At 49.6% G+C, this 12,633-nt stretch overlaps 4 protein-coding genes across 4 annotated transcripts; 1 reads left to right on the forward strand and 3 right to left on the reverse strand.

Annotated features, from left to right (window-relative positions):
* Positions 1 to 171: 171 nt before the first annotated feature.
* UA08_02437 (hypothetical protein) lies at positions 172 to 2,635 on the reverse strand (the record flags this gene model as incomplete). The annotated part of the gene is made up of 3 exons (XM_020264479.1): positions 172 to 1,792; positions 1,864 to 2,102; positions 2,159 to 2,635. The coding sequence occupies 3 exons, from the start codon at positions 2,633 to 2,635 to the stop codon at positions 172 to 174; spliced, it is 2,337 nt and encodes a 778-aa protein (XP_020121901.1).
* Positions 2,636 to 3,445: 810 nt separating this feature from the next.
* On the reverse strand, positions 3,446 to 4,511 carry UA08_02438 (hypothetical protein; the record flags this gene model as incomplete). The annotated part of the gene is made up of 4 exons (XM_020264480.1): positions 3,446 to 3,631; positions 3,688 to 4,251; positions 4,304 to 4,440; positions 4,505 to 4,511. 4 exons carry the CDS (start codon positions 4,509 to 4,511, stop codon positions 3,446 to 3,448), a joined length of 894 nt encoding a protein of 297 aa, XP_020122289.1.
* Positions 4,512 to 5,200: 689 nt separating this feature from the next.
* On the forward strand, positions 5,201 to 7,698 carry UA08_02439 (Eukaryotic translation initiation factor 3 subunit B; the record flags this gene model as incomplete). Its single annotated transcript, XM_020264481.1, has 5 exons — positions 5,201 to 5,264; positions 5,327 to 5,407; positions 5,495 to 5,600; positions 5,681 to 6,653; positions 6,712 to 7,698. 5 exons carry the CDS (start codon positions 5,201 to 5,203, stop codon positions 7,696 to 7,698), a joined length of 2,211 nt encoding a protein of 736 aa, XP_020122282.1.
* Positions 7,699 to 8,705: 1,007 nt separating this feature from the next.
* UA08_02440 (hypothetical protein) lies at positions 8,706 to 12,476 on the reverse strand (the record flags this gene model as incomplete). The annotated part of the gene is made up of 9 exons (XM_020264483.1): positions 8,706 to 8,836; positions 8,915 to 9,118; positions 9,231 to 9,318; positions 9,481 to 9,604; positions 9,799 to 9,881; positions 9,944 to 10,956; positions 11,026 to 12,224; positions 12,288 to 12,314; positions 12,415 to 12,476. The coding sequence occupies 9 exons, from the start codon at positions 12,474 to 12,476 to the stop codon at positions 8,706 to 8,708; spliced, it is 2,931 nt and encodes a 976-aa protein (XP_020122283.1).
* Positions 12,477 to 12,633: the final 157 nt, after the last annotated feature.

Here is a 12,633-nt window from a genome sequence, read left to right on the forward strand (position 1 = left end):
TACAGGCACCTTTTAGAACATACCTAGACTAGTATACAGACTTATCTGACTATGCAGAAGGCAGGATGTAGGGTGAGGGTATGTATTATTAGAAGCTATCACATTTCCTACATGGGAACGATGACCAAATGCATGAAGTATCTTAAAATTGTATTTACACAATTGACTCCCTCATCCGAATTGAAACAGAACTTGTTTGCCTTTCTTCCCCTTTCCTTTTTTCCCTCCAGTAGATACACCCACTTCATCGGTATCCCCAGACGTAGAAGCGCCAGAATTTGTATCTTCATTACCCCAAGCAGCTGGGGCTGGACCTCGTCTGTCATCCCAACGTACTGTTCCTCTTGTAAGACCGGCCATCAGCGTGTTCGGCTTCGGAGCCGCAGGCAGAGCTGGAAATGCGTTGCGATCGGTTGTTCTCGGAGCCGGTCCCGTTGAAGCCCGTGGTGCAGGTCGCGCATACGACGTGGTCATGACCGAGGGCCGAGTGGCCGGTGTACTATTCCATGCTGGAACGGTCGCCGCAGCACGTTTGGTAGTTGTTGGAGTTGATAGTGGCGGGAATGGATTACTTGATATACTGCCTGCGCGGCCAACTGCAGAACGCGAAGACTGTGCGGTTGAGGATTTCAGGCGTAGTACGCGTTTGCCCCCGGACCCTATTGTGCTTGAGGATAGCCCTGGAAGCATGCCGCCGCTTGCGCCTGGAAGAGCTGGATAATCTTCGTTTATGGCGCGCCAGTTGTTCCATGCGGAAAGCAGACCGGTCCTTTTATTATCGTTCTCATATATCTCCGCCAGTTCTTTTATCAGTTTACCCAATTCTGAGGTCGGGGTGTCGAATAACGAGAAAAAGGAGTCGATTAAATCATTTGCGGAAATGGTGGAAGTGCGATAATTCGATACTCGAGTGCGGAATTCCGAAAGCTTCGATGCGTCATTTTGAAGAAGGTTTGAAGCGCGCTCAATCACGGCAGCATGACGAAGTTGACGGGCCTGGTCCTGGGGCGAGAGGGTGCTAATGGATGCGTTGTTTAGGGTGAGATTTTCAATACCAGCGGTGACAGGAGGAACTGGAGGCGTCGCACTGGGAGTTTGACTTGGAGTAGGTCGAGTAACGGGTGTTTCCCGCGAGGTAAGCTGTCCGCCGAAGCTCCGCGTCGAGACGGATTGTGCACTTTGGATAGCCATTTGTCTTTGATATGCTAACTCATCTCGTCGTAATGGTTGGGCACTTGAGATAGGTAGCGACTCTGCATTTGGATCACGTCCTCTGCCCGCACCTCGTCCTTCGCGACCGCCTCGGCGTTGCCTCTGGGGTTGGTAGGGGGCACGATAATCGAATGTAGATATGTTGACTGTGCGGGCATCTCTCCGGGCGTCTTTGGAAAGTCCATTAGGATGAGTTTCCAGTTGGTGTGCCTTCAGATCCATCTCAGATTCAAAAACAACAAATTTCTTATCTAAGCATTCCTTATCCAAGCAAAGAAAGTGATCCTTTTGAAAGTGGTCTTCAAGCGCGTCATAATTGATGTAATACTGGTGCTGGCGATTGCCAGGCCGTCGGTCACATATATGGCACCGCTCATGCTTGTCTCTGCAGTGAGTGTAGAGCTCATCATCTCCATAGAAGCGTTCGCGACAGAATTCACATTCGGGATGCCCTTTAAAACCACTTTGGTCGATAGCACCGGGCGTGTCATCTCCGTACTTCTCGTGTTTGCGAAGCTGCGCGATAGTGAAAAGTTCATGCTCGTGTGTGAATACCTTTTTGTTACGAGTGCAGAGATCGCTTTTCCCCTCCCCCAAGACATGTCAGTTCCAATGCTCTGATCGCGATGATCTCTCGGAGAGAAAGCTTACCACATAGATCTCCCATGCTTGCTCTTGACGTGACGGTGTAGATCGGGCCATCCGAGGCAGGCAACATCGCAACTCGCGTCCGGACAGTTGTATCTCAGCAAAATGACCGTGTCTCCGAATATATCGTCATTTTCATACTTGATTCCCAGGTTGTCATCCGTTCGAGCTATTTGCGGGCCTTTGAAATCCTCGAAACGTTTGACGGGGTCATCGGTGAATATCACAAACGGTGACTCGGTCTAAGAACACAGAACTGTTAGCGCAACAAAGGCAAGTGTGTGGCAGGTTTACCTACTCGACAATGGGCGCAGGCTTTGGTTTTGTACAAGACTCTCAATCTAAGCGCGCATATATGGCAAGTCCTGTGGTTACAAGGCGCGACGGACGTGTGTACGACTTTGGAGGCGCAGATAAAGCAGACTTCACCGTCGTCCGGCTCATCCGTCGCCGTTGCAACCACCTGCGTGCCTACTGTCGCCTCACCCTTTCCTGTTATGGCATCTCCAGTCGGGTGATCACCAGAGGTGCCTGTTCCTTCAGGACCCGAGCCGGGTGGTGATGCTCGAGGGTGATTGCGATCAGACCCTTCGTTGCCTCGTCCTCTCCTCCCTCCCCGACCGCGCGAGTTTCTAGTGTTCCCTTCACGCTGGTCGTCACTCCTATGATGCTCTGTGCGATTCGAGCTGTGAGAAGCTCCCCGTCCGCCACCTCGTCGTCGGCCACCGCCGCCGGCATTGGAGTTGCGTGGCCCCGCAGATGCTTGGTCAGCCATTGCTGTGAAACGGTGAACTAAAAATAAACAGAGAGTAGAGTGGTCGATTATAAAGAGAAGTCGAGGTTTGCACGCGAGACTATAACTAAATAACTGGAATTCTTAGAGGAGATCGTGGGCAAGCGGGAGGGTTACTGTTATATTCAGTTGGCCGTCGGGCTATTTTTTTTTTTCTAGGTGGGCTACACTTCATGGCGGGCCCGTCTCGAGCTTACTTAACTTGGATTCGTGGCTGCACCGCCATGAGTCGCATTTTTGCATTTTCGATAGGCTTGAACCAGTGACTCATGATTACTGTTTATTAGTTAACTAATTATGCAGCGGCACGGCTTTCTGCACAGCCTCGTTGTAACACGATGGTCGACATAACCCCGGGGAGTGCTGTGTACGGAAAAAGAAGCTCAAGTCATAGAATGTTTGATATATAGATAAATAAGACCTAGTGGGAAATCCGAGACCTATCAACTCCCGCTGAGCGAGGAAAAATATGGATATATGAAACGCTAACGTAAGACCAATCATGCAATCACCAGAATAGATCATAAACAAATGGAAGATGCTAGCCCACGAGATCACCAAAGAAAATGGAGCATGAATGAATAGGAACGCATGGAGTATGGGCCCCGCCGGAAGTAGCCGAGGGATTGGGCGGTTCTGGCAAGGGTTAGTAACCTTTGATACTAACGTGAATCCAGCACTCTATTTCCCAAAATAAGACTGCTCGTCAAGGTATGTGTCAAGGGTGGTATGGCGTCTGTGGGGGACAAGGATGCAGGGGTACCTGCAGCTCTTGTAGAGTAGCCTCAGTGACTATTCTCCAGGGTCGTACAGATTTTCGTTCAGTATCTTGGTCATAGTAAACATGTGGACACGGTCTTGCTTGAATACTGGACGCATGCGATCATCACAGCGGATTTGTCGCCGGTCTGCCGGGTCTTGAAGACCGTTTTCTTTTATATATTCCCAGACCTTTTTAACCGTTTGTGGGCGCGAGAGCTTCAGTCCGAATCAGTAATTCCCACGAGCTTATGAAAGCTGAATTTAAAACTCACCGCAACTTCACCACCCAGGAGCTCTGAGAGCGCAGGGGACAAATTCAAAGGTTTCTGATCAGTGAGCACAACAAATTCTACGAATGAAGCGGGGGGCAGATCTCTCACATGAAAGCCACCAGAACGATTGACCTCTTTCTTAGGACCAGCTTCTGAGGCAGAATTTAGGTCGGAATCATCCTCAGCCCGCACCTTTTTGCCCGTCTTGGATTTAGACTTCTTCTTTGCTGGCGCGACCTTGCGCGTAGCACTACCCCGGGTCGGCCGCGCACGTTTATTCTCTTCTGCCTGCAATTTGGCTGCAAATTCGGCATCCGCATCTATATCGTGATCGGAGCGTTGCTTTTTGGCCTCCGTGTCATCTGACGCTGCGCTTTCCGCCTCGCGTTTCCTTTGCGGCGACGAGATTGAGGTTGGAGACGCACTGGTTGTTTCTTGTGTGTGGGAGTGGCCGTTGACGCCCTCAGTTGACGGGATCACATCCTCTGATGGCGTCGAATCGTCGTCGTCTTTCTTACTCGCGAAGATGTCAAATCGCTCCATTATCAGCTCCTTGACAGCTGTCTGCTCCATGTCAGCAAGCAGTTTACAGAGAATAGCCAACCAAGGAACCGACCTTGTAGTCATTGAGGTCATAGTCGACGGTGGCCTGCAGTCCCTGTCGGATCCGCTTGGAAGAAATGGTATTGATGTCACTTGCAGCCAGGATAGAGTCAATCACTTTCGTGAAAGAAGCGCGCTGCTCTAACGAAACTGCGCGGCGCGATTGAGATCAGTCGCGGGACCTAGATTAGAGCTAGGGGTTGGATTGACTTACGCGACATGTTGGGCTTTGGTAGGAGATCGGTAGCAGGTCGGAGCAGTATAAGGTTGATGGAAGGCCAGTCAACTAAAGCCGGCGCTTAGGCACGATGACGGGTGGGGCATGGACAGGACGAGCAAGCTCGGTCGAGAGTTCACGAACGAACGGCTGACCATGAAGATAGGTCCACGGAGAAAAGAGGATGCGCTGGGCTGTATGCCAATAATGGCATGTGCAGGCCTTCCTGGGGTGCTGGCCCTAAGAAGACGAGGAGTAGATGCAGGAACGATCTGTGTTTGGAGCGGCATGAAGTCACTGTTCGCACCAGGTCACGTGCCGGGGGCCCCGGTCCGCGCACCAACAAGGGCAGACGAGCCTGACGAAAGAGGGCGGCGGCTGCAGCAGTCTGTAGACGATGTCTATGAATGGATTGATTATTCGGCTGGTCTGGCGCGTGTTCCTCGCTGCGCAAGCTGCAAGCTGCCAGGCGCGATGTTTGATGTTTGATGTTTGATGTTTGTCTGTTTTGTCTGGCTCGCCGCCTCGCATGGATGACTAAGCGGCACACACAGAATTAGATTAGTTGCCCTCTGCCAGTGCGTGCAACACCAGAAGCGCCAGCCAAGAGGTCCACGACAATTTTGCTGTGTGCGCTTTCGCTATACGAGCAACTGGACTTATCCCGCTGGTGTCTGATTCAGTCTGCCCAAGATGGCTCCCAGCATCGACAACCTCTCGGACGACGAGTTCGATGTTGACGAGATCAACTTTGACGGTAAAAAAAAAATCGAAATTTCCCCGGCCTACCCCTCCGCGCGCGCTGACAAGGAAGAATAGATCTCCACGAACAATTCGAAGTTCGACTAGAATCAGGCTACGATGCGTTTGTCGTTCTCGATGGCCTACCTATCGTACCGGGTGAGTTGAAATATCACCTGCTGGACGGAGCGGGCATATGCCGGCATCGAAGTCGCCTGAACGCCATCCGCTAACGATTTATTTTAGAGGACAACAAGGAAAAGCTCGTTAAATATGTTTCGAAAAAATTGCAGACGGTCGGTCGTGTGCTCGACTTTTTCATGCCAATGAACGAGGAGAATAAGTCTGAAGGGTAGGGAGAATGAAAAAAAAAATCAATGAAAACTGGGAAAAGGAAGGACCAACCACCAACACTGACGATTTTCATTCTAGGTATGCCTTTGTTGAGTACGAAACACCAGAGCAGGCCACAGCTGCTGTGAAACAACTACACGCCGCCCCCCTTGATAGAAAGCACACCCTCCTAGTCAACAAACTTACAGATATCGAGCGCTACGGCCGCGAAGGGCGTATCGATGAAGAGTACACCGCGCCCGAAATACCGCCATTTAAGGAGAAGGAACACCTGCGATCATGGTTGGGTGACGCGAATGCTCGAGACCAGTTTGCTCTTTACCGAGGGGACAAAGTTGGCGTCTTCTGGAACATGAAAAAGGACGCCGCTGAAAACGTGGTTGATCGCCCTCACTGGACACAACTTTTCGTGCAATGGTCGCCACAAGGAACATACCTTGCTTCGATACATCCCCAGGGTGTGCAACTTTGGGGAGGAGCTTCGTTCTCCAAGCAGAAGCAACTGCCTCACCCTTTTGTTCAACTCATTGAATTCTCCCCTGGCGAGAAGTATCTCACAACTTGGTCAGCGCGGCCCATTCAAGTAGAAGAGGGCCAACAAGGACCTCTCACTTACGAGGAAGATGGAAAGCACATAGTCATTTGGGACCTCGAATCGGGAAAGCCTCTGCGATCTTTTGTGGCGCACGATCTCGCAGGCCCCGAAGGTGATGCGGCCGCACCTAAGAAGAAAATCCAATGGCCCGCATTCAAGTGGTCGGCGGATGAGAAGTTTGTTGCGCGCATGTTGCCGGGACAGTCTATTTCAATCTACGAATTGCCCCGCATGAACTTGCTCGATAAGACTTCTGTCAAGATTGACGGTATCGTGGACTTTGAGTGGGCCCCTGCTACTGTCGTCCGAGAGGGAGTCAAGCGCTACGAGCAATTATTGTCTTATTGGACTCCGGAGATTGGCAGCAATCCTGCCAAAGTTGGATTGATGAGCGTTCCCTCGAAGGAAATCGTCCGTACACGAAACCTCTTTTTAGTCTCAGATGTCAAGCTTCACGTAAGTTATCTTTCTGCTAAACCTCCAACAGTTGTATTGATATTGACCGTATCTCTAGTGGCAATCGCAAGCGGCTTTCCTTTGTGTCAAAGTTGACCGCCACAGCAAGAGCAAGAAGAGCATGGCCACAAATCTCGAAATTTTCCGTATCAAAGAGAAGGGAGTTCCAGTCGAAGTGGTTGATAGTTTGAAGGATACAGTCATCAACTTTGCCTGGGAGCCAAAGGGCGAGCGATTCGTTTTGATCACATCCGGTGAGGCAGTTGCCGGAGCAGCAACTGCTCCCAAGACTGCCGTATCTTTCTTTGCGCCAGAAAAGGTCAAAGGCCCGACTATTGGAAACTTCCGGCTTGTACGAACAATAGAGCGCAAAAACAGCAACGGTATCTACTGGTCGCCCAAGGGACGATTCGTGGTTGTTGCCACGGTTCACTCGCAAACAAGCTTCGATCTCGACTTCTGGGATGTAGACTTTGAGGGTGAAAAGCCAGAGCAGGAGAAAGACTTGAACGCCAATGTCATGCTTTTGAAGACTGCTGAGCACTACGGTGTCACAGACATTGACTGGGATCCAACGGGCCGTTATGTTGTTAGCAGCGCTAGTGTCTGGACTCACTCGATGGAGAACGGATACAACATCCATACATTTTCGGGTGAGACACTATCGGAAAACCCAACAGAGAAGTTCAAGCAATTCCTGTGGCGCCCTCGACCACCCACGTTGCTGAGCAAGGAGGAGCAGAAGCAAGTCCGGAAGAACCTGCGCGAGTACTCCAAGGAGTTCGATGAGGAAGACAAGTATGCCGTCGACATTGCTAATACGGCGGTGGTCGAGAAGCGCAAGCGTGTCCTCAACGAATGGTTGGCTTGGGCCCGGAAAGAAAAGGAGCTTCTGGCCGAAGAGAAGGATGCCGAAGGTCTGCCCGAGGAAGAGATACCCATCGATACACCCAAGGCGAGGGCTGAGGTCGAAGCCGAAGCCGATACAGTTGTCGAGGAGATCGTGGAGGAGATTATCGAAGAGACGGAAGAGATCATTGGATAGGCCATTTATCTTTGCCATTCTCTTTTGTTTGAATGATATACTTTTTTTCCTTCTTCTTTTATCCTCCGATCCTACTATATTTTTTTTCTACTCCGTATTTACTCCCTATCCTTCCCTCCAGTCATCCTTCAAGTGCATACTTTCTACATTCTTGTTTTGAATTGTTCGGTACCGGGGAAAACGTTGTCCAGTCTATTTCATGAATAAAAAAGGAAAAAGAGCATGTCCAAAAAAAAAAAAAAAAAAAAAGGCACAGCATTTCACCGATGCTAATCAACTGTGCGTGCTGGAGTCGAGGCGATTATTGACGCCAAGGGTGCTGAACCAAAAGAAGGGGGGTCAGGATTATTTATGATGTATCATGATGAGATGATAGACAGTAATCAATCCATTTTACACGTTTGTTAGCAGTGAGTAGACGCCTCCCGACTAGCTGGTGTTTGCGGACTTGATAATAAAAAATAATTACTTGCTTTCTTTGATTGCTTCTTCTCTCTCGGCAGTTAAAATGTGACGAGGTTCTCATTTTGACTGTGGCATAACCAAGTGAACCATAATAAAAAAAACTATACAATAAAGTCTCAAATCAACATTTCCAATGCTGGATTGAATCACAAAGAAGAAGGGGGGGAAAATACAAGAATACGAAAATGAAGAATCCAGAAAACCAGGGGAAAGGGCCACGTCTCTCAGAAAAAAAAAAACAATCGAAAGGAAGATGCGCCTTCCATGCGCCTATACGCCATTTGACGAGGAGGGTATTCCAAGCAGACAAACAAGAAATCAAAATGAGCAAGCCGCATCCCGGATATCCGCCACTTTCAACTGTTTGAAACCTCAGACAGACAGGATCAAAGGTTGAAGAAAGAAAAAAGTCGACCATTATAACGAGCATCCGCGTGCAAGAAGAAAAGATAAACCCGACATATTGTCGTCATTGTCGACAAAAAGAAAGCACGAGCGCCGGTCTATACGACGTCCTCCCTCCGAAAAGACAGACATTTCGTCTATGTGGTCTTGCCACCAGGCACTTCCTTAGGCCGGTCTTTTGCTGGCAGTCGCTCGGGCTGTGGGTCAGCAGCAGTGATTTTGGCCTTTTGCTCTTCTACATTGGGAATCACGGCATTGGCAACACCACCTGGCAAAAGCGAAACATTGAATTGTTAGTCAATTCTTTGCTTGAAACAACCGGGTGTGCGCGAACAATCAGACCTACCTCGACCTGTGAACTGCACATTCTCCTCTGACCGTTTCGGGGGCTTCTCGACGTCCTGGCTGCCACGCGCCAGTTCTGGACGCTCTTTATCGTTATACATCATGTTTCCTGAACCTCCTCGACCGGTCGTAAAGAAGTCCTGCTTGATGGTGGGTGTGACGAGGTCGGCTGCGGTGGTTGGCTTCCCGTCGGCATGGATGTTTCCTGAGTTGCACGAGTCAAACCAATGCACAACAAGCGTGCTTGCAATAGGAAGATTCACAAGGCGATATTGGTTGCAAGCAAAGAAGCAAAGCAGCAGTATAAAAGGGCTTACCTGCGCCTCCACGGCCATGCGACACTGCGCGACCCGACGACATGAAGAGAGAGAATGTGAGATTGGAGGGACTCAGAGAATGATGCGGCTAGAACAATAATTAACCAAAATCCAAATCGATCCAGCGAGCGAATGGCTTTCCACACAAGATGAAGATATATCGACCAGCACAAGAGAAGAAGAGGTTGAGTTGACAGTGCACAAGGCAACTGCCAACGAAGCACAACGTGCCCTGTCTTCCCTTACGTACTCGGAAATAGAATTTTTGCCTGAGGCGGGCCTGGCGGGTACTCGCCATCTGAACCTGAACCCTGAACCACCGCCCTTGCTGACGCCATATGCACCCTGCAATGGTCTGCTTTGGACGCGTCCGCCTATTGATTGCTACAGTAACATTTGCATACTTCGGTTTCCATTTTCTACTCTGCAGGGTCAGCGTTCTTGTTGGCGCAGTCGACGCCGGCCTCATCTACAGTACTGCGATCACGTGTGATGTCGTCATAACAAATTGCCATATCCACTTCGGGTAATATCAATCTACTTACAACCTCGCTTCATACCAAACTACCCTAGAAATTCACCCTGGCCCAGCGCCATCCACGGCAGATCCTCTTCCCAGCATCGCTGCATCAGTTTGCGCGCATTCTTAAACTGCGTCATGCAAGTAAATGTTAGCCAAGGATAAGTCGGTCATGAGAATAATCTATACACACCTGCTTCAGACCTTCTGCTTCAAAATTCATCACTCGTGTCATCATCTCCAACTGCTGCTGCGGATCGCGACTCTCGCATCCCGCAGTGAACAGCGGGAAGAGTACAGAACACTCCGTAGAACTCCCAGTGCGAATCCTGGCGATAGCGTTGCAAAGATGGTCGATCGCCTCCTGCACCTCTGCTGAATGCGTCTTACTGCCCAGAACACGTCGGTGGATGTGAACAACGGCTGACCAGTGAAATGCCAAATCTATGGCTATCATCTCGTCGTCCTCTAGTTCCGTGTGATGGGTTCCCAGTACATGTCCACGCTGTCTGGCGCGGTGCATATCCTGTAACAGGGACTCGCCAGCCTGGATCATTTCTTCGGATGGAGTCCAGTCGGTCAAAAAATGGCCCGCGTCGTCAAACCGCTCGCCGTCGCAACAGTAGGTCAAGTGTGCAAGCCGCGCCAAGTGAGCCCCCGTCCGAGGTGTGAAACCAGCAAAACAGTCAACTCTGTAGTTGTCATCATCGTCGTCGTCGTTATCATTATCGTAGTGTTTGTATTCGTTACTGTCATCTGGAATACCGCGCACCGTCGAAGTTGACCAATAGTTTGTACGCAGTAAGGGTGGTCCGCTGTGTCGGCAAGACAGACTTCCGACGATATCAAGATAGCCGAACCAGTGTGCAAGGAAATACGCCACTTTGTTATCTGGGCGAGCACAATGATAGATTCCGCGAGCAACAAACAGATCTCTGGCAAGTTTGAGATGAGTCTGCCACGTGATGGGCACTTCAAAGGTGCTTGGAGACACGATTTTCAGGGACAAAAGCATAATAGCAGTTGCTAGATGACTATCGGTCACTTTCTCTTGAGGTTCGTTCAGGGCATGGCGCAGGGTAGGGAAGACATCGCTGACCCAGTGAGCAATTCGATTTGACGGTTCTGGATGGCGCAAGAAACGTGCTCGGTGGCTGGCCGAGTACGCCAACATCAGATTAAGAAGGTTTGGATCTGTTATAGCCACTATCCATCATGATAAGTAAGGATAAAATGGTCACTAAAATTATGTGGTAGTTACTGATCACTACTTACTCGCAGGTAAAACTTGCAGGAAGGCGTTCTGATCGCAGTCATGAGGAACCAAAATCCGCGCAGTATGATCGATAAAATGATGGAAATACAGTAGATTTATTGGATTGTCCAGTAGCGTCGAGGGCAAAGGTGTCATTCTCCGGGGTATTTTAACACGGACAGGCGTCACATAATAGCCCCTTCCTGTAGCGCCTGTTGTGAAGGACGACCTTCTTCGAACATGAATAGATCCTGTGGGGGTCTCCTCTGATGTAGGGCTTAAGAATTCGTCCTCAAAAACCTCCTCGGATGGACTTATCGGTCCAATGGCCTCAGAGTCGTTGTTTTTATTCAAATCATAATCGGGGCTCCCGCAGTCAAATCCGAAAAATATTTCATGGCCGCTGACTACCGGTTTACATCTCTCCCGTCCTGTCGGGGAACCCACTCCAAATATCCTGTCATCTAGTCCCTGGTCAAGGGACTGAGACGAAAAATGAGTCGTGGCATAGGTTGTTCGTTCTCGATGCTGATAATCAACGTTCCCATCCTGCATTTTGTAACGTTTAGCCCTGTACGAGTTATTTGTGGGCGACGTTGCAACAGCCACTGCTTCTCCCGCTGAGGTATCACGTAGAAATGAAACTGGCTGTGAAACGGAATTGGTTTCAAACGAGAACGAAGATAGTGCGTGGAAACTAATTCCCATAGGATCAAACACGGAGGAATCCGAGAATGGATATGTTTGTGAGGGCTGTACAGTCTCGTGCACTATTAAAGACGAGCCTAGTTCTGGCGAGGGCATAACTCGTTCAGCCATGGATCGCACAGCTGGGTTCTCGGTAGGTATTGCATGACTGATAGATGCAATGCTATGCTCATCAGAACCTGTAGGCGACTTGGCAGATACCGATGGGGGAGAGACAGGAGTGGTTCCTGAGACCCAAATGTTGCCAGCGTTGTTTGTATACGGGCTTGAGACTACAGACCATTCGTGTTGAATCGATCCAGGTACTTCAATTGGAGAAGTCAGGTCTACTCCAGAAATCAGCGAAGACTGCTGGAGATTAGCTGAATATGACACAAATCCGGAATTTGAATTTGGTGTCGCAGGATCGGGAGCCTTTCTCTTCGTACGGCCCTCCCAATTAAGACGAATACTATAATCGCACGTATCGCCTTGACGCAGACAGTTTGAGCATGATGGTTTTCCCTCGTCGCTTCCAGATATTTAGTATAGAATTCCTAAAATGCACATCTATCAAACTTAATATCGCACATACCATTTGATCTTACGTCTTTTACAAGGCCTAATCATACTGTTAGCTTTTACTTCACCTTTCTGAAAAGCAAAACGGTGGGGAGGATTGGCAGGCAGAGACCTGCTTGCAACCCCGACTCTGCACTCACCAACAACCATGACGACTTCTCGGCTTTGGTTCAGGCGCGCCTGGTCGTTTTGGTCGCGGCATTATAAACTAAGCGTCCGGCAGATGCGGGTGGAAGACTAGAATGTAGTATTGCACACGGGTACGCAGCCATCAAGCCTTAAATTGGGTCTAAGGTTTCCGGAAATTTATCAAAATATTTTTCTGTAGATGCTCCTAGAATTATTGGAGCTTTCATCGA

This window comes from Talaromyces atroroseus (assembly GCF_001907595.1).
Source record: "Talaromyces atroroseus strain IBT 11181 chromosome Unknown scaffold_2, whole genome shotgun sequence".
NCBI lineage: Eukaryota > Fungi > Ascomycota > Eurotiomycetes > Eurotiales > Trichocomaceae > Talaromyces > Talaromyces atroroseus.